The sequence below is a fragment of the Zingiber officinale genome, chromosome 3A (assembly GCF_018446385.1).
Source record: "Zingiber officinale cultivar Zhangliang chromosome 3A, Zo_v1.1, whole genome shotgun sequence".
Classification (NCBI taxonomy): Eukaryota; Viridiplantae; Streptophyta; class Magnoliopsida; order Zingiberales; family Zingiberaceae; genus Zingiber; species Zingiber officinale.
Genome location: NC_055990.1, coordinates 161,603,544 through 161,624,846, shown reverse-complemented (window position 1 = coordinate 161,624,846; position 21,303 = coordinate 161,603,544). Strand labels below are relative to the sequence as shown.

The following is a 21,303-nucleotide window of genomic DNA, read 5'->3' as shown; positions in this document are numbered from 1 at the left end:
AGTAAGATTTACTTTTAAAAAAAAATTAGTTGTAAGTTATAAAATAAGTAGGACAGTCGTATCTTAGATTTGTCTTTATCCATCACTAGGCCTGACGCATAGCCAAGTTTGAACAGGACTCGTTACCCGATTACTAGGCCTGAACCGTAATCGGCCCGACTTCAATTGCCAAATTTATGGAACCATCCATTAACTAGACCCATACCTAGTTAATGGGTCTAATTGTAACCATCTCTGAACCGTAATCCGCCCGACTTGAATGGCTGAATTAATCAAAATTTAGTTGATTTATTTATTTAATAAAAATTTGTTAAAAAAGTATGATTGTTTGCCCAGATTTAAGTGATCCGGCGGATAGAACAGGGGGTCCTCATTCTGAGGGGTCAATGCCAAGTTGGAGTCAAAAGGCCAATTGACCGACCGGAGAGGGAGGGGCCGACCTCCCGACCGGCCCAAGCAGACCGACCGGTGAATAGCCGAGGCAATAGGGCTCCCACTGAAGTCGTAGTTCCGACGCTCAATGGAACAGTAGCAGGGGGCCGAGCGGAAGTCGTGCTTGGCCGAAGATATAAAGTACATAGCGCTAACAGTCCTGGCCTAGCACCCTACCGAAATCTCCCCAGCGTATCGATACCAACGGCAGGTCGGAAGTGCCGTCCGGCCGGTGCGTAAGATGAGGGCCGTCCGGACAGCACTCCCCGTCCAGCCTGCTGGACGAACCCACCGGCCTGTGGCAGGTAGAGAAAGACAAGAATATCTTATGACAGCTGTCAAGCCCTAGGGCTAGGCCATACTCCTAGTCTGACAGCTAGGTGTTCTCCTGTCCCATCGAAGACGTGCTTGAACTGTAGCAGTATGGCGTCAGGTAAGTTTTCTGACAAACACATACCGAGGTATGAGCTGCAGACACGTAGGCGCCTCGGTGAATGTGCAGGAGCTCTTTCACCGCTCTATATAAAGAGCCTCATACTTCGCCGGAGGTACGCGTTCAAGACCTTTGGAGCTACTTTTTCCACCACCTGCTTACCTGACTTGAGTGTCGGAGGGTCGCCGCCGGGAACCCCTTCCCGACCCGACTTCTGTGCAGGTCCGCCGGAGTATCGCGCCACCAGTCGAAGATCCACGTCAGCAGTCGGAGAGCGCCCCGTGCCCAACGTCCGTTGATTCAGTATTCGGACAGGATCAACCTAGATATCCTAGTTGAGGACCAAGGATACCTATCAATTGGATTACAACAAATTAATATTCATATATAATAGTTAATTATTTAATAACTAATTATTAACTTTCTTTGATACTAGAATGATATTTCTCTTAAGTGCGGTGTAAAGGTGTAAAACAATTCTCAATGCTAAATTGATGGTTCTTACATTAAGATGAATCGGGGAAGTTTTTTTTTTCTTTTAACTATTTATATTATTTGATATTTTTTTTTTTTATGAATGATTATGATTTAATCTTTTTTAAAGGATATACGTAGATAATTTAAATAAGTGCAAGTAGTTTTTTTATCCATTTTATTTTTTTTAATATAATAATGTTGAACCATGGTAAATTGTAAATTGGAAGTTTCAAACTGTGAATCGTAACAATCTTGGACGATTAATGTTAAGGGTTGATCCTAAGAACAGACAACTAGGGTCAAATCTGTCCATTGCCCATGTTGATCTCCATGACCTCTTTTTGAACAACATAACTCTATTGACTTTGCCATGTCTTTTACTAGATTAGTTTGTTTGGTCTGAATATTTGCCCATCTCTACTAGCATCCTTTGATGCCTCCGGGGCTACAGTGTAGTATAAGGGCGTCAAGTTATCACTCAGCTATTCGCGGTTCAATTCTTAGACACGACTTATTTGTAGGGATTTTTTCTCCAAATAAAACACGTAATCATGTGATATTGAACTTTTGAGCTACTCGCTATGAATACTTTCCAATTTTCCCAAACGATCGTGAAAAATTTCCATAGAACCAAATCCATCGTCCGAGATTTAATGTTATCTAATACAATATTTTTTTTACCTCCTTTGTACCACTTAGCTTTAACATTTAGCTCCAGCTAATTCTTAGGGATTTTTTTTCTAAATAAAACACGCAATCATAAAATATTAAACTTCTGAACCACTCATCATAAATACTTTCTGACTTATACAAACGACCTTGGAAAATTTGTATAGAATTAAATCCATCGTCTGAGATGTAATATGATCTGATACAATATTCGTTGACCCACTTAGCTTTAACATTTCGCTCCATCCAATAATTTATTAGGTCCATTAATTATATTGATCCTTAATTTGACTTTGTATATCAAGAGAACTAAATTATGTAAAAGTACGGAGGAATGAAGGAATATCTTACAACGCTTAAAATAGCAATTCGATTGGAATCATCTATGGTAAGAATATTTAATTCGAGTGAATTGATCCCAAATTACACAATTATTCCTCCAAAATACCAAATTAAGGACTATATATATTATATCATGCGGATGCAGCCTAAGGGCTTATGAATGATTAGGGGAAGGAGAAAAGGGTATTTTGGTCATTTCATTTTTGAGGGTTTAGAAATTTTAAAGAGAAGCACTGTTCACAGTAGGAGAGGGGGAGGCAGTTCGTGCTTTCTTCCGCCGCCAAGCACGGGAGGAGGGAGGTCACTTGCTTGGCCTCCACCGTTCATCGAACCGGTCGGTGCCGCCTGAGCCCTTCTCCGTCGCCGCTACCTCTCACCCTCCCTTTCTTGGCGATTTCTCCGCCGCCGCGAACGGAGCATTCTCGCCGCCGCGACTCCGTCTCCTCTCCTCCTGCCTTCTCGGCGCGGTCATCTCCAAGCTGCACCGCCACCGCTTCACGCCGTGGACGCCACTCAGACTCATGAGGAGGGCGTCGCTGCCCCTTCCTCCCCCTTTTTTTCTTCTCCATGCAGACATCGTCGAGGAGCAGCGCCTAGCATCGCCTCCGCCTTTAGTGGCGCCACCGCCAGCTCCGGCGATCTCCGAAACTGCCTCCGGCGGTCGCCGGCGCCTCCCGCCGCCGGCGCCACCTCCAGCGGTTATGGTTGCCGCCTATCGCGGCTGTGGATGCCGCCTTCAGCTGCCGACGCCACTCCCAATGAGACCCTTTGCTGCCCTCGTCATTCAACGATGACTGCCAACACCGGCAGGCACTGGCACCCCCTTTTTGCCCAGCTGCCATATCGTCTTCCCCTTTCCAACGTCGCCGCAGGATCCGGTAGCCATCACATGCCGTCGTCACCCTCAGGGCAGTCACCGCCCGAGTCTTTATACTTCATACTATTTATCTGAGTCGGCTTGCGAGTCGATAGGATGTTCGTCTTTCATGCCACTATTGTATTCTTGCCTGTGAGTCGGTAGAGGGTTCGACTTTTGAGCCCTTTGCGAGCTAGTGCTGTAGTTATGTCGTATGCCATCTTGCGGACCCATATCGCGTTCTACTCCGAGCCACCAGAGTCAGCTACTCATTGGGGGGGGACATTTATTTATTATTCATGGTCGTAACGATCCATTCAGTGGCACGACTGGCTCATCGATCTATCCGAGGGCGCCTCCCCGAAGGTCAGGGTACGTCATCGTACTCGTCTTGTATTTATTTAGTTGTTCTATCATTATTCAGCTGTTTATATATTCGTGGGACCCGTCTTGAGCATCGGAGGTACCAGAGATCGGGGTGACCCGGTCGTTAACTACAGGTAGTGTTGATCAGAGGACATCGGACGACTTAGTTAACACAAAAGATAACTTACCATCCGGATCATGAAAAACGGTCAACATTCTAGACACATCATTCCGATAATTCCATCTTTCCAAATTCCCGACACGAGCAATATATATGTATATATAAATTCTCATGATATATTTTGAAGGCAAAATTAAAGATACAATTTAAAAGTTCTTGCACAAGCGATGGACACACTCGTCCATGCAGCGACTGCTTTGGTAATCACTCAAAGTCTCAAACGAAATAACAAAATTAAAAAAATTAAATTAAATTAAATCAAAAACAACCCGTTAGCTCCGTCCGTCCTTATTGCTAGTGTTGTAATTAAATTACTTATTAGAATAATGCTCATATATTATTTTGTATATGTTTTATGGATGACTTTCCGATTCATCGATCCATCGATCTTAATTATGCATAATGTTTCTTGATATCGTTGGCGACGTTCTGAGCATCCATGGCCACTCCTGCCAAGCCTGATTGGGCGAAGCCGGCGCAGTAGAGTCCCTTCTTTGCCTTCCAATGGTTCGGCGCCTTCTCGTTAGGCATTCCATTCGCATCCATCAAACTATCATCATCCTATAATCACCCATTCACATTGTTAATCATACCAGTAAATTGGAAAGTACTTGACGACTCAGAAGTTCAACATCCTTTAATTGTAAGTCGCTATCTATCTATATACAAACCCTGAGCCAATTCTTAGCCGTGCTTCGAAACCCCGTGGCGAAGACGATATGATCATAATATTTGGTTTCACCATTTGTGAACTCGAGCTCGTTGCCCTTGATGCTTTTGATCTCTCCCTTGACCACCTTCACATAATCACATGCACGTACGCATATAGTTATAGTTATATATAGACGTTACGTATGTGCATGGAATTAAAGTAATTGAAGACGTGCATGCCTTAATCTCTCCTGACTTGATCTTGCCGACGGTTCCGACGTCGATGATGGCGGACCTGCCGGTGTCGATCTTGTTCCTGAAGGGCCCCTTGGCGGGCCTCACAATGCCGTGCTTCGACATGTCGCCGTACTTAAACGTGGCGATGAGCAGCACCACGGCGTCCACCACGGCGACGGGGAGGTACTTGAGCAAGGTCATGCCCAGATATATCAGCTCCTTGTTAAACAGATGAACCTGCACGGGAGGAAGATAAGACGATCGAACGATCATGGAAAAAAAAAAATTAATGTGAAAACAAATATTATTGATTTAATTAATTATTTACTGGGGCGCGGATGACGATGGAAGTCTCGGCGCCGTGGTTGCACAGGTCGTAGGCGATCTCCATGCCGGAGTTCCCGCTTCCGACCACCAGCACTCTCTTCCCGGCGTAGTCTCTGCCGGACTTGAACGAGGTCGAGTGCAGGACGTCCCCCGGGAAGCTCTTCAGCCCGGGAACGCTGGGGATGAACCCCTGGCTGTTCTCCCCGGTGGCCACCACCAGGAACCGGCTCCGGTAGAGCCTGAGCTCCCCGGTGATGACGTCGCGGGCGGTGACGCGCCACTCGGCGGCGGAGTCGGAGTAGGCGGCGCGCTCGACGAGGGTGGAGCAGACGGGGGCGAGGGCGAAGCGGCGCTCGTATTCGGTGAGGTAGTCCAGGAACTGCTTGCGCGGGACGAAGGTGGGGGTGCCCGCAGGGAAGGGCATGTGCGGGAGCTCGCAGAAGCGCTTGGCCAGGTGGAGCTTGAGGCGGTCGTAGGCCCGCAGCTTCCACAGCGAGGCGGTGCAGGCCTCGCGCTCCAGGACCACGTTGGGGACCGACAGCACGTTGAGGCACGCCGACGTGGCAAGCCCGGCGGGGCCCCCGCCCACGATCACCACCTCCGTCCTCGTCTCCCCCGTCATTGCGCGCGCGCGGCCTGGTAGTGCTCGATTATGACTGGCGGCGGCGCTGGTGGTTGTGGTGCGACGTGACGGGGGCCACCGGCGAGTCCTTAAATAGAGAACGTTGAGCGTCTGCCGGCCCGTTTCGAAGGGGATTTCCGTACCAAAATGGCAAGCTCGCACACGTGGCGCCGGAGGTTACTCCTTTCCCGACTAGGCGGACTTGCCGAACGCATAGAATGTAGAGAACGTAACTGACCAATCAGCGACTCATTTCAACGGTTCAGATTTTCCACTTTGCAGGGCCTGACGGTGGATAAAGGAGTCCGCACTGGAAATCCTATCGAGACCTTTGCATAGGGGGCTGAGTTGGAATTCTGTAGGAATTTTAGTTTTTGGAATGTTGCAATTGAAGGGATTATGATATTCTGTTTTTTACATTAAAAAATAATGATAATTCACTAATTTATTTTATAATTTCAAAAGGAAATATTTCCCTAAATTTTTCAATATTAATATTAATTTTATTTGTATTTATCTGACTTGAAAGTATATTTTCTTTGGTAAGTAATGACATTATGTTTTACTTCTGTATAGTAGTCACTTCAATATTTTCCATATTTATATTTATATAATATAAGTTAGTGAAAAGAAACGGCGATTTTATCTGAAACTTTTTCATAATAATTGTTATTTGCGTGAGCAAACTTTAATTAGAAGAATTAGGAAAATTTTAGAATGTCTGAGTTGGATAATATTTGATGCTGAGTGGAAATTGCTTGTAATTATACTGCAATCCGTACAAGGAAATTATTTTTAAAAAATATACCTACAATGAAATCATTATCAATCCGTACAAGAAAATTATTTTAAAAATATTTATACCTACAATGCAATCAGGCGTCTAATTAAGACTAACTAATACGGGAGATAATCGATCCTTATCTCTTGGAGGTTCTCTTATCACACAAGAGACTCTAAAATTTATTATTAAAAAATATGAAATTATTACATCAACGCCCCTAGCTGAAAGCGGACGATCAGGAATCTAAAATTTATTATAGGATAACACGTGATATTATTTAGTGAAAAGCTAAAGAATAATTCACTTTGTATTCATCATACAACCACTTGAGTAGTTGAAAAATATAGTAGTGGTAGAGAAGATGCATCAAATCCTTTCGATCTAACGATGGTTAAAGAACTTTTAGTCGGTTTAAAAAGGATAAACGACTTTTGTCGCCTATGATAGAAGTTATGCGTGCGACGAGAAATCTACTCCATGTTCCTTTTATCGTCGTACTCTATATTGAAATTCCTACGTCCATGGGGCCATAGAGTTTTGTCGATCTTAGAAGGGAATGACACTGGTTGATCATCTCACAAAGGAAAGGTAAACGACAGACTAATCGAGTTCATCCATAAATTCCTAATTAATGAGAAATAAATTGACATAGTGCTAACTAAGATGATTCATTGGAGAAATGATTGTGTCATATTTTATGTTGGACCCTGTGAGTATTTTGATGTGATCAACCAAATTAGATTAGGTCCTGTTAGTTATCTCATCCCTGTGTCTAAGTGTGCAGGAACTTAGGAGCGCAGGAAGCCGAGCAGAAGACACAGCTAGCGAGAAAGATAACATGGGAAGGGAGCCAACGGGTTCGGTGCGTCCGAAGGACGAGAGAGCTACAGAAGAATACACCTGTGGACGAGAAGAACGTGCACGACGTTCGAGGGATGAGAAGCCGGGACGGAAGCCTGCTCGAGGAATAGGTCGGGAATTGGGTTCGGGTGAGCCCTATTCCGATTGGCCACAATCACCCAAGCTATTGGAGCATCGAAAGCCAAAAGGAACTGGAAAGCTAGCTGGAGGCGCTTTCAATGAAGTGCTGAAGGCACCTCCGCAGCCTGCACTGTCTGAGGCGCCTCAGACAGCTTGGAGGCACCTCAAACCAGTCTAAGGTGCCTCCAAGACTGTTTGAGGCGCCTCAAACCCCGCCAAAGTTGTCGTTTGGATTCGGATAAAGTTTTATCTGATCAAACTATTGGAGGCGCCTTGAACCCCTGTTGGAGGCGCCTTGGACTCTCGAGATAGACTTTCCAGAAGCATAATAAAGGTCCCTGGAACTAGGAAATGAATATCAATCAAGCAATCAACTCTGTATTCATTTCTAGTAATAGTTCTAAACTTTTAGTGTGTAAAAGATTTATTCGCCTTCAGAGAAAGAGATCTTTTAGAACTTTTTTCTACTGTCTTGGATTAACAACCTTCTTGATTGTAACCAAGTAAATTGCTAAGTCTTTTTCTTTATTTCTGTTAGTTTACTTTATTAAATTACACTATTTGAGTTGAAAGAATCGAGAAGGGTATACTTTTATTTTGTAGACAATTCACTCCACTCTTACCGACCCCGCTGCATCAACATTTTATATATCAACAAAACATTTTTCTCTTTTGTTGCGGTAATGTGGGTAAGGGACAATGTGTAATATATCAACATCATAACTTGGAGAAGGTTGAAGAACTAAAATAATAGATGGCTTAGAAAAATACAAGGAAACAGATGATACGAACAAATAGGGCCTAATAAACGCACATAACAAATCAAATCCAATAAATGTGACACGTAAATTATATCTGAACCATCAACGAGAATAGTTGATAGCTAAATCATCTTTAGCATGCATAATGATTTACTGATTCAGTAAAACTAATGCATTACTGTAGTCAAAATTTGCTGAAGAGTTAATTAATGTCATTTTGCTTACTAATATACCAAAATCTTTAAATTAAAAATCCATAATGCATGACCGAATTGTGTCTCTCTAGCTTACAATTGTTCATTCAAAACCTAGAAAGAAGTCGAAGAAAGAAAAGGGAGACCAGGAACCAACCTGCATCCTCTATAATCTACATAACTTCTTTTCTATCTTCAATTCCTTCTGTACATGAGCATAAACCCTCCAAATAAATCACTTGCAGGATGTGAGTACAGAATTTATAACATGCATCAATAGGCGGATGATGGCTGACTCAGGGGCAGTAGTCGTTGGAAGGGCTCTTTGGCGACCCGACAAACTGTACACTTGCTCAAAGATAGGTCGGACGTGTAACGCAATCATTTGGTCAGCCGGGTTGATTACTACAGCAACATCAGTCATCCAGCCAACTTTTCTGGATGTCTCATTGCCGATATCACAGGCCATTTGCTGCAGAAGTGCCAGAAGAACACCTTGACTTAGGGGAAGTGGCACTGTGGAACAAATAGCATGCAAATCCACCTGCAATATCATGTTAGGATTGGGATAGAAAATTTAGCTTAAAGGTTTACATGAAAATATCAATGTCGAGCCACTAAATTAGGTTCCACAGGAATTAGACCAGTACCTGTGCACATAGCCAAGACACTATCGACACATCGCTTCTTTGAAGCGCCAGTGTGAATGCTTCCTCATATTTACGCTCAGAAATTAATCTCGAGAGTTCTTTTGTCGGATCTAGATGTGCCCCAACCTGCAGGAGAGACAGGGAGGCCTGCTGTAAATAGAATGAAGCGTCACTGAATTGCATACTAACAAGGAAATCAAGTTATCCAACTAAAACAAATAAAAGACAGGGTCCGTCCACCAGTCATGCATGCTACAGGAATCCTGAATGGAAGTTTTACCATCTCAGGAGGGCTAGCTGTAGGGCCGTTAGCTTGTTGGGAAACCAGAGGGTTTAGAACCTTTGTGTTTCCTGCTGCTATAAGAGCCAAAATTTTTCGTTGGCCATCAATTAACTCAGTAGTGAGACTTTGGGTGATTGAAGATGCAGAGCTGATTGCTTCCTGCACAAACAAACAAAAAATTCATTGCAAATAAAAGGATTCACCTTGCAGTTTAAAGAGATTATAAGCCAAGCAAAAGATACCAAGATCGTAGACAGCACAGGCGTAGTAGCAGGAGCAACAGCAACAAGGATAATGATGATTATGATATAGAGATACATACCCTTAAAGTAACTGCTAAAGGTGTATTTGCTGCCTCAAGTTGTTGATGAGCAGCAGCAGCGTGTTCATTCATTCCTTTCTGGAATGCATTGTCAACTTGCTCAAACATTGCTTTACAAGATTGCTCAAATGCAGGAACCACAGATGATTCCAAACAGGATCTAAGAGAATCCTGCATGTTTCATATAGAAAGAAGTTTTAGACTGGATTACTGCATTTTCTAATTGGAAGTATGGGATCAACAAACATCTATATCAAACAGCGAAACAACATATAATAACAAGCTTCATATTTGGAACTGCCAATATCCCAAGTCAAAATAAAAGAGATGTAGGATTCCGGTGTATTTGTTTGTTATAAAGTTAAACTAGCACAAGGAGTGTTTCTAACAATAGGCTAGTTGGATAAGATCATAAGATACCTACAGTACACCTCAAATAGAAGGGGGGTCTGTGGACTATAAATATCAGTCATCCAGTCTAAACAAGATGGCCAGTAAAATATCAAGACGGCAATTTTGCATTTAACACAACTAATATTGGCCTCAAATTGATTTGTTACTTATATACCTACACTCCACCGCAGACACGGAAGCATTATGATTCCTTCAATACAAGCCTCTCTTCATGTGTCTGAAATCATGGAGAAAATCCTAGCTGCTATTTTTAAACGGACCAAATGTGTTATAGACGAAATGTAGCATTTACCACTATTTCACAAGTGAGGCACTAGATGCATTGTGTTCCTAATCATACATATGAAACATTCATATTAATGAGGGAACACATTTTACGAAGAGATAAAACTAAATAAACAAAGTCAATCATTCCAACTATCAAGTATGACACGTTCGAGTCATGGAAATAACCTCTTGCAATGCAAGGTAAGGTTGTGTATAATAGACCTTTCCCCGAGATCCACATTGGCGGGAGTTTTGGGCATTGAGCTGCCCTTTTTATCAATATCAGCATTCTGCCTGCATGTTAATGAATCCTAATCCAAAGGAATCTGCTTCCACTGTGCTACCATTGTGATAAGTTTCCAAGCCCAAGAAGCAACCAATATGTCTGGTCAAATTGTAGATAAGTTTCACAATTGTGCTGCTGAATAGCAATATAGAGGACCACCAAATTCATTTCAAACAAGAATAGCATAGCTCAAACTAAGCTTATAGACTATATAAAACAATAATGTTGTTTGATTAATTCATCATACAGTTTTTGCCATAATTCAATAGTCAGATGCATACACACACATCATTTTTTTTGAAACAATGCATACCTGAAGAATCTGCTTCCCAGAGTTTTGAAACTGCACTTGGATTTGTCTTGCAACAGTAGCTTCAAGTTTAGAACTGACTGACTTCTCCAACTGAGTTACTGCTTTATCGCCAACTCCCCTCTAAGAACAACGGAACATGGAAAGTAAGATAAATGACCAAGTTTTAGCCCAAATAAAAGCAATAATCAGAAGATAACCTGAAATGACTCTGCTATAGCTGAAGAAATAGCAGGTGCAACTGAACGAGCCACAGTGGATCCTATTGCAGAAAGTTCTTTCTTCACTGCCCTCTCTAAAATGGTTGGCAAGTCCTTATTCACATTGTTAGCAATTAGATTGGTGATTTGTTGCATACGTTCCTTGTCAAACTTCTCATATTTTGCATTTTCTTCTTGAACACGGGCCCATAAAGCATCTCCATTAGCTTTGATCATCTTCTCTATATTTCGGCTCAAGGAAGTCTCCATTCGTTTTCCTTCCTTCGCTACAGGAGCAGCCACAATTACACTCATCTGCTTTTGCAGTTCCTTCTGCATATTCACTACCTGTAAAGAACCAAAACCTAAGATGTTAACCCAACTAAAATTTAAAGCAAGAAGTGAAGAATAGAAACAGACATTATAGCCCAAAAGCGTCACTCTGATTTATATTGCTTCATTTTTCAAATTAGAAGATTTGCTACCTTACTGTGTGGGAGACTCCATCTTTGCATGGCAACCTTATAATAGGACATGCTTCTTCCATTTGATACCAAATCCTTAGTATTATCATCTCTACAATATCTTTTGCCACTAGTAATCAATCTTGTCATCTCTTATTTATGAGAATTTGGGTGATAAAAAAAGGAAGAAAACAAAATCAACACTCAATTCCTCTAACAAGAAAAATAATTTATCAATTGGAAGAAATGTCAAAGAAGAAGATAATGAAGATAGTTTGCTCCTTGAAGGACAAGTTACAATCTGTGTTTATATTATTCCTTTCTGAAGTATTACTAATTGATGATGCTAACAACTCATTTCCCCTTAGTGAAGGAGAATATACAAATTGAGAAATTATTTTTTTAAGTTTTAGATTGAAAAAAAAGCTTTATTTTTTTAGATTCTTTTATTTAGGAAAATAGTTAGCTAAGGTAATTTTTTTATTTAGTAATTATCTTGTTTAGAAGAAGAGATTCATCCCTACTTTGGCTGAGTCATTTTAGACATAGGATTATTTCTTGAATATTTTTAATTTACTTCCACTTCGTTGGGGTTGGACTATCTAAAGGGAGCATGCCAAAGAAGAACAAGAGGATTAGAAGCATTGTTGTTGGGATTGACATGAGTGAGTATAGTTGTCTTGACATGCCACCTGAAACTTAGTTGTACCACTTGTATTGGGTGATAGATAAACGTCTCAAGTTTTATTGGTGAGACAAGGAGGAATACTAGACGAGATAATTAGAAACATTGTCAATTGTTTGAACTCCGCCACTAAGGACCTCAGAGAAATTTACATCTGGACCATTCCATTTGCATTTAGGGATGGCAACGGCGGGTTCGGGCCAGATTTGGCCAATCCCAGAACCCGCCCCCACTAAAAAAAAATGAACCCGAACCCGAACCCACCCTCCCTACTTTTTCAACCCGCCCTACTCCGAACCCGTTCAAAACTAGGCGTGTTCAAGGCGGGATATTATTATTATTATTATTATTATTATACGGGGTGGGTTCGGAACGGATTCATTGAAACCCGTAACCCGCCCTGAACCTGCTTTTAAACTCGGTCAATAGGTTTAAACCCGCCCCCGTAACCCGTTTGACCGGATTTAAACCCGCCCCGAACGGGGTAGGTTTAACACGGGGCCAGGTTTAAACCCGCCCCGTTGCATCCCTATTTGCGTATGCCATAAAACCCTCGTCTCCACTAGATGATCAACTAACAATATTGAATTCAGAACACCTACTTCCTTTATATAATCCTCAAACCTAAAAATTTTCTTAACCTTTTGTACATTATCCCATTATGCCTTCTACCATCTCTTTGTAATCGTGATGATAAAGCTTTGATGCACCATTTCCCTCCTCCTTCATCTTCAATACCACTTTTTAATTATAATAAATTTTAATCTAAATTTGTTAATCTCAATCCAAAGTGGAGTTGTGCAGATTTACAAATTATGACCATAAGAATAAAACATGATATCCAAAGACCATACTGCTAGTTCAACAATTGATGGCAACAGATGTAAATACTGATATGAAAGGGAGAGCAGCTAGAAAAAGAAAGCAAAGAATACCCCATTGGTTGTGCACCACATATAGGTGAATGTTTTATCAAAGTATTGAATTTCACTAGCAAAGGGAGTACTCAAGTGTCAGCCATTTCATGCACTAGTTTTCATACAAGGAAATGAAGTTTGTGATTAATTCACCCCTGAAAATATAAAAAAAAAATCACACGAGTCTATATCCTAATAGGAAACCATTGACCAATCAGCTAGTCTTCATATAATAAGAGGGGAAGGAACATGCCCAAGACATTGTATGCCGCCTCAAGATATCAAACCAACCCTTAGAAACTTGATCAAGTCTGGATACTACCACAAATTGATCTCAGATTGATCCAATCTGAAGGTGAACAAAACGAACAATGTGAATCACACCAACAAAAGTGAAAGCAAACACAAATCATTGCCCTTATGGGCACTAGAAACTCAGTCCCCTTTTAAAGTCTCTACAGAAGTATGTAGCGAGCGAGCCCAACCATTTCAATTAGTGATTTCAACTTTAAGTTAAATGATATTATACCTGGCTCAGCATTTCCTGCATTGCAAGAATATCTGTGGAAGCAGGATCAACTAAAGGGGCATTCTCACTGAGTGCTGATTCATTCAAAGAATAGGTGGAGTGCAGAAGGGTAGAGGAAGGTGATGAAGGACTGGATGTTTGATGTTGTTTTCCTTTTTGTTTCTTTCCTTTGACAACCGAGAGAGATTGAGATACAGTAACAACAGAAGGTTCAGTTATATCTTCTGTTGCATTTATTGTGCTATCTCGTCCATCTTCCTCAGCGGTAGCTAATAAGGTTCTCTTTGACTCAACCATAGCAATGTCATCACCTGAGTGACTTTCTTCTTCAAAGGAAGTTACTATTATAGAAACCTCATTAATTTACCACTAAAGTGGAATAAGGAATAAACTATGAGGTCTCCCAGATCTTAGCACTCCATAACTTGCTTACCTGGAGACACTATTAACCGATAAAAATCTGTAGAAACTAGTTTACCAATATAAATCAGAGACAACTCCACAATGGTATTCTCAACTGAACTGCAAACAAAATCAGATTACACAAATTAATTTCTTTGGGTAGTATGCTCAACATACAAAATAAAAGTTTCAATTGAAGTTCTTTGATATGCATCAGAAAAGTTTCCAACATTATGTTAAATAATAAACATATAAATGATTGAGCAGCTAAAATCACATCAAATAAAAGCCTTTATACTTAAAATATGTTCCATCTGCCAACATGAAGATCAGAGCAGATATTTAATTGTTTTAGCAAAAAGTTTCAGATGTCAAGGTGAAAAAACATGTCCAGGTCATAAACTATGGATGAGAAACAAAGTATAAGCTTTCAATTAAAACTTGTGCAAAAACAAAATCCAGTTAGCATCCAAAAATAAATTATCTAACAATCCTAAATCTTTAATAAAGGTCCCATGATATTAGTAGAATCCACATTCAAACTGCCAACAGACTTAGAATTTCAAGAACTAATTTTATCTGCATGAATTAACTATATACTACAACATCCTTGTTATAATGATATCGTCGTAAATCAAACAAGCATATAAACTAAGTCAAAATGACTTCACACCTCAACAGGATGAAATTTTTTGACTGATCAAGGGTTGAAGAATTACTAAGTCTAGTTGAAAGTTTCTTACGATCGAACCTGAGAATGCCCCTTTAGCAAAGATCTCAGAGCTGTGTTGATATTTAGCACCCGAACAGCACCAAGCTTAAGCCCATAGCATATGTAGGTCCTGCTGACGGCAATTTGCCGGCCCAAAACAAGCCCTGGGTCAGATATATACTTGGTGATCGGCGTCACCTCGAGCTGAGGCGGTTGGTTCTCTCCCGGCAGACGTGAATCCACATCATAGACAGCATGTGCCCCTGTGCTGAGAAGCCGACCCCTAGGCAATTTGTTGCTCGGCAACCTCGTTGGCGCTGGCTGGGCCAGTGCCGCATGTGGTGCTGACGGCATAGGATGAAGCACGCCAACCGTGGAAGGCATCAGGAAATCCGAAGGAGTAGAAGAGGGAGGCGGCATCGAGACGGCGGGTTCAAGTTGGGGGCTTGCAGGAGGGTTCAGGAGGGCCATAAGGCGAGCACCGGGATTTGTATTGGAGGTAGTACTGGGGTTAGTGCTGGGATTGGGGTTCGGAAGGTGGGGATGCACAGGCGGGTAGATGACTGGGAGGCGGTGGAGGGACTCCTGGGGGTAATGGAGGAAAGGATGGTGGTGGAAAGGCGGAGTAGCCATGGGGTATGAGAAAGCGCCTGGATGCGTTGGAGTCGGAAATGTCGACGGCGGTAGCGGAGACGGGTACGCAGAGGTAGGAGGGAATGGCTGCCGGGGAATGGCACCGGGACTAGGGCTGGGGGGCTTGAGCAGGGCCTGCGTGTCGTAGATTGCAGAGGTGTTGGGGCCCCCGCCGGGGGACGCCATCGTCGATGGCGTAGGGTAGAAACTTCGAGGAAGAGAAGGGTTTAGTCTATCGTGCGCCGCAGTGGCGAGCGGCGTAGGTTAATCAAGATCTCAGCGAAAGCGGAAACGTCCAAGACGGGGGGACGAGACACGAGTGGGGTCAACAAGTAAACGAACGGTTCTATTTTATAGAGCAAATTTCACTTTGCCCCACTATTTTCTCTCTTTTTCATTTATAACTTCACAATTATAACTCACCATTTTTTTTTAAATGACGTGAGATATAGAAATGACCCGGCCGGTTCTATTAATTTTTTTTTTTTTTTATCGATTATCAAAATAAAGACTCACAAGCCATCAAAATAAATCGGCAAAAACTTAATGATCCATTAATTTAATATTTTTACTTAAAAAATTTTATCTCTTAATTTAATGAAATCCAAATATATCTAAAAAAAACTTAAAATGCGCCCTACTGCTGCATAGTTAGAGCATCCATATTAATATTCCTATTACTATATTTAAAATTTAGGATAAATAACTCACTATATTAAATTTAGATAATCATTTTTCACTACACACTACATTAACTATTCTAAAATTTTCATTATCTTCAATTTTTTATTATTTTATTCTTTTTTTTATTTTTTATTATTATATTTATAAAATGAATGGAAGGAAAAAAAATGAGTAAAAAGAAAGAGATTGAAAAGAAATATTATTATATATTTAGAATAAAATTTTCATTTCCTAAATTTAGAAAATCACTATCCATAAAATCTAAATTTAAAAAATAGATAGGGTAACTGATATAAAATTTTTTTAATTATCATATCCAAAATTTAGAATAAAATCTTTATATAAAATAACTGATGTAGATGCTCTAATGCATCATTACCTAGGGCTATAATTTCACCATTTCACATCCACAACTAGTATAACAATCAAAATCTTAAGGGGTAAAGTGGTACTTTTATTAAAACTATAATAAGTGAATTTTAATTTTTTCAAAAAGTTTAGGATAATTCTGAGTGAAAATAATGATATGACAACGTATAACACTTATTAAAATATAAAGGCATACCAATACGAACATTATTATACATGAGAAATATTATTTCAATAATAATACATCAACAACAAAGAGAGTCTCATTAAATATTTAATAAAGCAAGTTCTACCACTTTGAATAAGGTCACCTTCTACAACCATTAAGCCAACTGAAAGAATTATTTAGAAATCAATTGAATCATGAACAATTCCAACTAGTCTCCAGAAAGAAAGAAAGATCGATGTACAATTAGTCATACGAAAGATAAGAGATAAATTAGAAGCTCATCAGAATCTTGATCCCGCCGCAGGACCTTTAGCTGCAACAAGGAGCACCTTGAGAAGAGGGTCCATCTCTTCCATCTGATGGCCCTGTATTTCCTCCATAACCAATTTTGATTCCATAAGACTGCCAAAAACCATGCCATCAATCATAAAAACAAAAGTAGTTGATCTTTGTAGCACAAGATTCTTGAAACATACTTCATTTGATACATCAAATACTCCGTCCTGAATCTTCTTGTAGATGTTTGTTGCAGTGTCGATGAATGCCTGCATGCGATGGACACTTTACTAGCTAGTAAACGTAATTGAGCCAGACAAGAAGATAAAAAACAACATGGCATTATTTCATTTCACCTCCTCGACGTTCTGTGCAGTTTTGGCCGAAGCTTCCATGAATATCAATCCATGGTCCTTGGCGAATTGTTCGCCCTCCTCGGCGCTGACAGCTCTTCTGTGAGCCAGGTCTGACTTGTTGCCTATGAGCATGATCGTCATCTTGGCATTGGCATGCTGCCTCGCATCTTCCAGCCAACTCGCGAGATGGTTGAACGTCTCCCTCCTAGTGATGTCGTACACAAGCAATGCACCGGCAGCACCTCTGTAATAGGATCTGGTGATCGATCTGAATGATTCTTGCCCAGCCTACAATTTGCAAGGTTTTGGTTTTTCATATCAAATCTCGATCGACGACAACTAGCTATAATGTCAAACTCACTGTGTCCCAAATTTGCAGCTTTATGGGCTTCTTGTCTATGTTTATCATCCTCGCTCCGAATTCAACCCCGATTGTTAAGTCATGCACAGGTTGGAAACGCTTGTCTGTGAATTGCAGAAGAAGACATGATTTCCCCACTCCTATCGTCGACACAAAAACAAACATGATCAATTATATACAGAGATTCACTCAATTTCATTCTCATGAGAACAACTAAGGCATAAACATGATCGATCGGGGAGCTATTGAATAATTGCTGAAGGGAAAAGGGAAGAACAACTAATCAATAAAAACAAGCCCATTTGGGAGAATTTCAATTCTTCGAATAATTAAGATGTAAAGAATCGCAAATTAATTAAATACCTGTGTCGCCGATGACGATGTACTTGAAGAGGAAGGCGTAGGACATGGCGATTAATGGGATCTCAAAGCCGCGCAACCCCGCCCCGCCGCAGATTGAAACCCTAACCTCTGGTTCCCTCTCCACAGACCAAACAGACGGTCTCCTAAAAAACCAACTAGTATAATAAAATGCAAAGCGACGAAAAGCTTAAAAATAGGCCAAAAATTAAAAAGAACTTTTTTTTTTGCCTTTCTTAATGATCCGAGCGGAGATTGGCTAGCGGTGACAGCAATTCTCATTCATTAGATCGACTGGAATAGGCCAAAAACAGATGATCTCCAGCATCGGAGGGTGCAACGTGGAGCTCAAACGTGAAACTTCCAGTGCGAAGTCATATGTGTCGCCTCACTGATGAAGGCACGGCTCGTTGTTCTTTCTGCGTGACGCCACGTATAAAGAGCATGCATCCTCACAGAAGGCATCGTGACATGTGTCTTCCCTGTCGATTTCCATCGTGCTGCCAAATATCGCCTATGCTGTTCGAGATTTTTTGATATTTAATATTTAGTCAGTGCAGGGAAAGCACATGCAAAGATGCCTTCTCGCCATGTGATTAGCAACTGCATGCATGATTGGAGGCAGAAAGCTAACCTACTTTTGATTTATTTTAATTTTTTTGTTTTCATCTTAATTTGGGTTTGGTTTTTGGTTAATTACGTATTAAGGTCTGATTAACTGGATTTGGTCGTTGAGAGCGAGGATATCAAGTTCTAGTTGTTAAGTACTAGGTATCGTTTCGGTAAAGAAATGCTTTCCTAGTCGACCGACATGTTCACTCGCCTCTGTGATTGGATGTTGAAGTGGGGCCCGTGGAGAAAGAGGAGAAGGTGGTTGGGCGGGTTTGGAGGAGCTGCGGGTCGGAATGAATTGTTTTAACATTATCTCTTGGCAGACGAGTGCGACTTACCGGAGGTGAGTTTAAAAAGTGCCCGATGGTTCAGCAGCAAAGTTGGAGAAGCTTACAGAGAAGATGGGAGCGGTAACCTTACCGGCCAATTCATCTATAAAGCAGACCACTGGCTCTGGGCTCTTTAGCTGCTCCCCTTTCTTAGCTTGCGTCTCGACGAGTGTTTCCGAAGAGTAGAAAAAGAAGAAGAAGAAGAAGAAGAAGAAGAAGAAATCGCTAGTCCATCACAGTGAGTTACTCCGATCTGTACCTTTTTTGTAGCTTTCGTGCTTTCTCTTCGACCAATCTGGAATCTTGGCGGGGGGTAGATTGTCTAAAAGGTTGTTCTTTGTTGGATGATTTCTTGGTGGTCGATCTTATCTTCTTTCTTGTTTGAGGAGTTTGATTGCTTTGAATCTACCTGTTTTGTGTGTGGAATTTTAGTAGATGAACGGTTTACAATTTTTCTGCAACTTTTTTCGATCGATCTATCGGTATAATCCTAATTAGGGGTTTTTCCCCTCCGAGATCTGAAGTTTCTTTGAGATAGTACCTAATGCACGCTTGCTCCCTTTCAATTTGTCTCCAGATTGGACTCCCGGCGATTTCTATTCCGGCGATCCAAAAGCTTTCTGGGTGCAAATCGCGACCGTCAAATTCCGGAGTCCGACGGCGATGGGCCTTTCGAGCCTGCCGACCCCATCCGATAGCGTGCTCACTCTGGTGCTTGTCAACACCGCCCTCACCATCTCCATCCTGAAGCAGCTTCTCGGCTCCCTGACCCACCTCTTCCGACTACGCGCGGCGCCTCCACTGCCTTCGGATCACGCCGCTGGGGAACAGGCTCAGGAGCCGCACAGCCTGACGGAGCGGTTCCGCACCTGGTGCAAGCCGGTTCGGTTCGGCTCCACCCTGGGGCGGAGGCGGGAGCGGACCGCCGACTGCCGCGTCTGCCTCGCCCGGTTCGAGCCGGACTCAGTGGTGAACCGTCTCCTCTGCGGCCATTTCTTCCACAAAACCTGCTTAGAAAAGTGGCTCGACTACCAGCACGCCACTTGTCCCCTCTGCCGGACTCCCGTCCTCCCTGGCGAGGAACCGGGCGTTGCCTGCTTCATCTCGACTTCTTCTTGGCCGTGGTTTTAGATCGAAGGACATGACGCCGGTCTCCATGGACGATGCAGGTGCGTTTCTATGTATGCAGCTACCCTCCTTCACAACACTGTTGTGTTGGTGCGGTGAATACTAGTTTTTGTTCTCGGCTTCTTGTAGACATGGTATACTGTTCTGTACAGTCGCTATTAATCTAAATTTGTTTTCACTCATGCTCTTCTTCTGCTTCTAATTCCAAGATTGCCTCCGATGGATTGAGCGGATTACGTGAACGAATTAAACATCGCACGTACCGTGCAAATCTGTAGATTGAACGACCAAAGCTGCTAAAGTAGTTGGATGGATCAAGCATAAAGTGAATTCATTTCATTAATGAAACTGAGTGAATCATTTCGTTGCGTTTGGATTCACATTTTCATTTTTCTTCCGTCCAACAATTGACTTCTGACTTTGTTTTCGGTATGAGTTGCATGCTTGCATTACCTTTGTCATCACGCATGTTGCATATGGATATGGTCTTCCAAGAAAGCAACAAACTAAAGCAAGCTATAAAGTGCTTTAAGCCAAAAAAAAAAAAAAAAAAAAAAAAAAACAAAAAAAACAAACGAGTCATCGGGTGCATTGATTTCCTTGTATATTTTTATAGAATAACTCTGCTGTGGAATCAGTTTTCTGCACTTGCGGGTCACACCCAATCCTTCAGACTTGAGTAGGGAATCAGTTGATTAAAGCATCTAATAAGAATTAGCATCCGTTTCCTCTTCACGGAAAATGCTTCTGCACTTGCAATTGGAAAGTATCTTCGATGCTAATAAATTTGATCTTAAAAGAGGAGAATTTGATCCAGATGATCTTACAAGATTGGCGTCGAATTTGATCAAATGAGGAGAATTTGGTGATTACTACTCCAATCTGTCTGGCTACTACGATTTTATTTGCACTTTATTTCTTTTCTCAAGTGATGCTATGGTCAATTTGACGAGTGCAAGTTAGTATTCATAAGAAAGAGAGACTAAAACTTCCGACCAAAAGAAAGACCTCCTAAAAATACTGCAAAACTTAGAACACGAAAATCTAAATATCATTCTTTATGGCTAATTAATCCGTTTCTATCCTCCGATACTAAATACCCTTTAGCCTCCTAAGGAGCTCCTGGTAATATAATCTTTTGTTTTTATAAATTATTTATTAGCATCAAGTAGAATTAAGTTCCAATTTTTTATAATAAATTAGTACCTGAACAATCTTAAAGGGCAACCCAAATATTCTAAAACCAAAAAATCAACACCCCTATGTAATCTA

General features: G+C 41.4%; 4 protein-coding genes across 4 annotated transcripts; 1 reads left to right on the top strand and 3 right to left on the bottom strand.

The window, feature by feature from the left end:
- Positions 1-4,149: 4,149 nt before the first annotated feature.
- Positions 4,150-5,593, bottom strand: LOC122050851 (probable indole-3-pyruvate monooxygenase YUCCA10). Its single transcript, XM_042611724.1, has 4 exons — positions 4,973-5,593; positions 4,648-4,881; positions 4,428-4,553; positions 4,150-4,317 (listed from the first exon to the last, which is right to left on the bottom strand). Exons 1-4 carry the CDS (start codon positions 5,591-5,593, stop codon positions 4,150-4,152), a joined length of 1,149 nt encoding a protein of 382 aa, XP_042467658.1.
- Positions 5,594-8,309: 2,716 nt separating this feature from the next.
- LOC122050850 (enhancer of mRNA-decapping protein 4-like) lies at positions 8,310-15,708 on the bottom strand. The gene is made up of 8 exons (XM_042611723.1): positions 14,794-15,708; positions 13,641-13,994; positions 11,046-11,393; positions 10,849-10,968; positions 9,569-9,739; positions 9,244-9,405; positions 8,964-9,113; positions 8,310-8,857 (listed from the first exon to the last, which is right to left on the bottom strand). The coding sequence occupies exons 1-8, from the start codon at positions 15,571-15,573 to the stop codon at positions 8,549-8,551; spliced, it is 2,394 nt and encodes a 797-aa protein (XP_042467657.1). The 5' UTR covers positions 15,574-15,708; the 3' UTR covers positions 8,310-8,548.
- A 1,001-nt stretch (positions 15,709-16,709) lies between these two features.
- On the bottom strand, positions 16,710-18,147 carry LOC122054217 (ras-related protein RABB1c-like). The gene is made up of 5 exons (XM_042616027.1): positions 17,966-18,147; positions 17,603-17,742; positions 17,242-17,529; positions 17,086-17,154; positions 16,710-17,011 (listed from the first exon to the last, which is right to left on the bottom strand). The coding sequence occupies exons 1-5, from the start codon at positions 18,009-18,011 to the stop codon at positions 16,919-16,921; spliced, it is 636 nt and encodes a 211-aa protein (XP_042471961.1). The 5' UTR covers positions 18,012-18,147; the 3' UTR covers positions 16,710-16,918.
- An 837-nt stretch (positions 18,148-18,984) lies between these two features.
- Positions 18,985-20,213, top strand: LOC122053153 (probable E3 ubiquitin-protein ligase XERICO). The gene is made up of 2 exons (XM_042615064.1): positions 18,985-19,141; positions 19,481-20,213. The coding sequence occupies exon 2, from the start codon at positions 19,567-19,569 to the stop codon at positions 20,032-20,034; it is 468 nt and encodes a 155-aa protein (XP_042470998.1). The 5' UTR covers positions 18,985-19,141; positions 19,481-19,566; the 3' UTR covers positions 20,035-20,213.
- Positions 20,214-21,303: the final 1,090 nt, after the last annotated feature.

Coding starts and splice junctions, on each gene's coding strand:
- LOC122050851 (XM_042611724.1), bottom strand. CDS start 5,593: ATGACGGGGGAGACGAGGACGGAGGTGGTGATCGTGGGCGGGGGCCCC. Junction 4,554..4,647: donor TCAAGTCAGGAGAGATTAAG/GCATGCACGTCT, acceptor GATTATGTGAAG/GTGGTCAAGGGAGAGATCAA. Junction 4,318..4,427: donor CGGCTAAGAATTGGCTCAGG/GTTTGTATATAG, acceptor GGGTGATTATAG/GATGATGATAGTTTGATGGA.
- LOC122050850 (XM_042611723.1), bottom strand. CDS start 15,573: ATGGCGTCCCCCGGCGGGGGCCCCAACACCTCTGCAATCTACGACACG. Junction 10,969..11,045: donor CTATAGCAGAGTCATTTCAG/GTTATCTTCTGA, acceptor CGTTGTTCTTAG/AGGGGAGTTGGCGATAAAGC. Junction 9,406..9,568: donor CTTTAGCAGTTACTTTAAGG/GTATGTATCTCT, acceptor TTGTTTGTGCAG/GAAGCAATCAGCTCTGCATC.
- LOC122054217 (XM_042616027.1), bottom strand. CDS start 18,011: ATGTCCTACGCCTTCCTCTTCAAGTACATCGTCATCGGCGACACAG. Junction 17,155..17,241: donor CTGCACAGAACGTCGAGGAG/GTGAAATGAAAT, acceptor CATCGCATGCAG/GCATTCATCGACACTGCAAC. Junction 17,012..17,085: donor TATTTGATGTATCAAATGAA/GTATGTTTCAAG, acceptor GGTTTTTGGCAG/TCTTATGGAATCAAAATTGG.
- LOC122053153 (XM_042615064.1), top strand. CDS start 19,567: ATGGGCCTTTCGAGCCTGCCGACCCCATCCGATAGCGTGCTCACTCTG.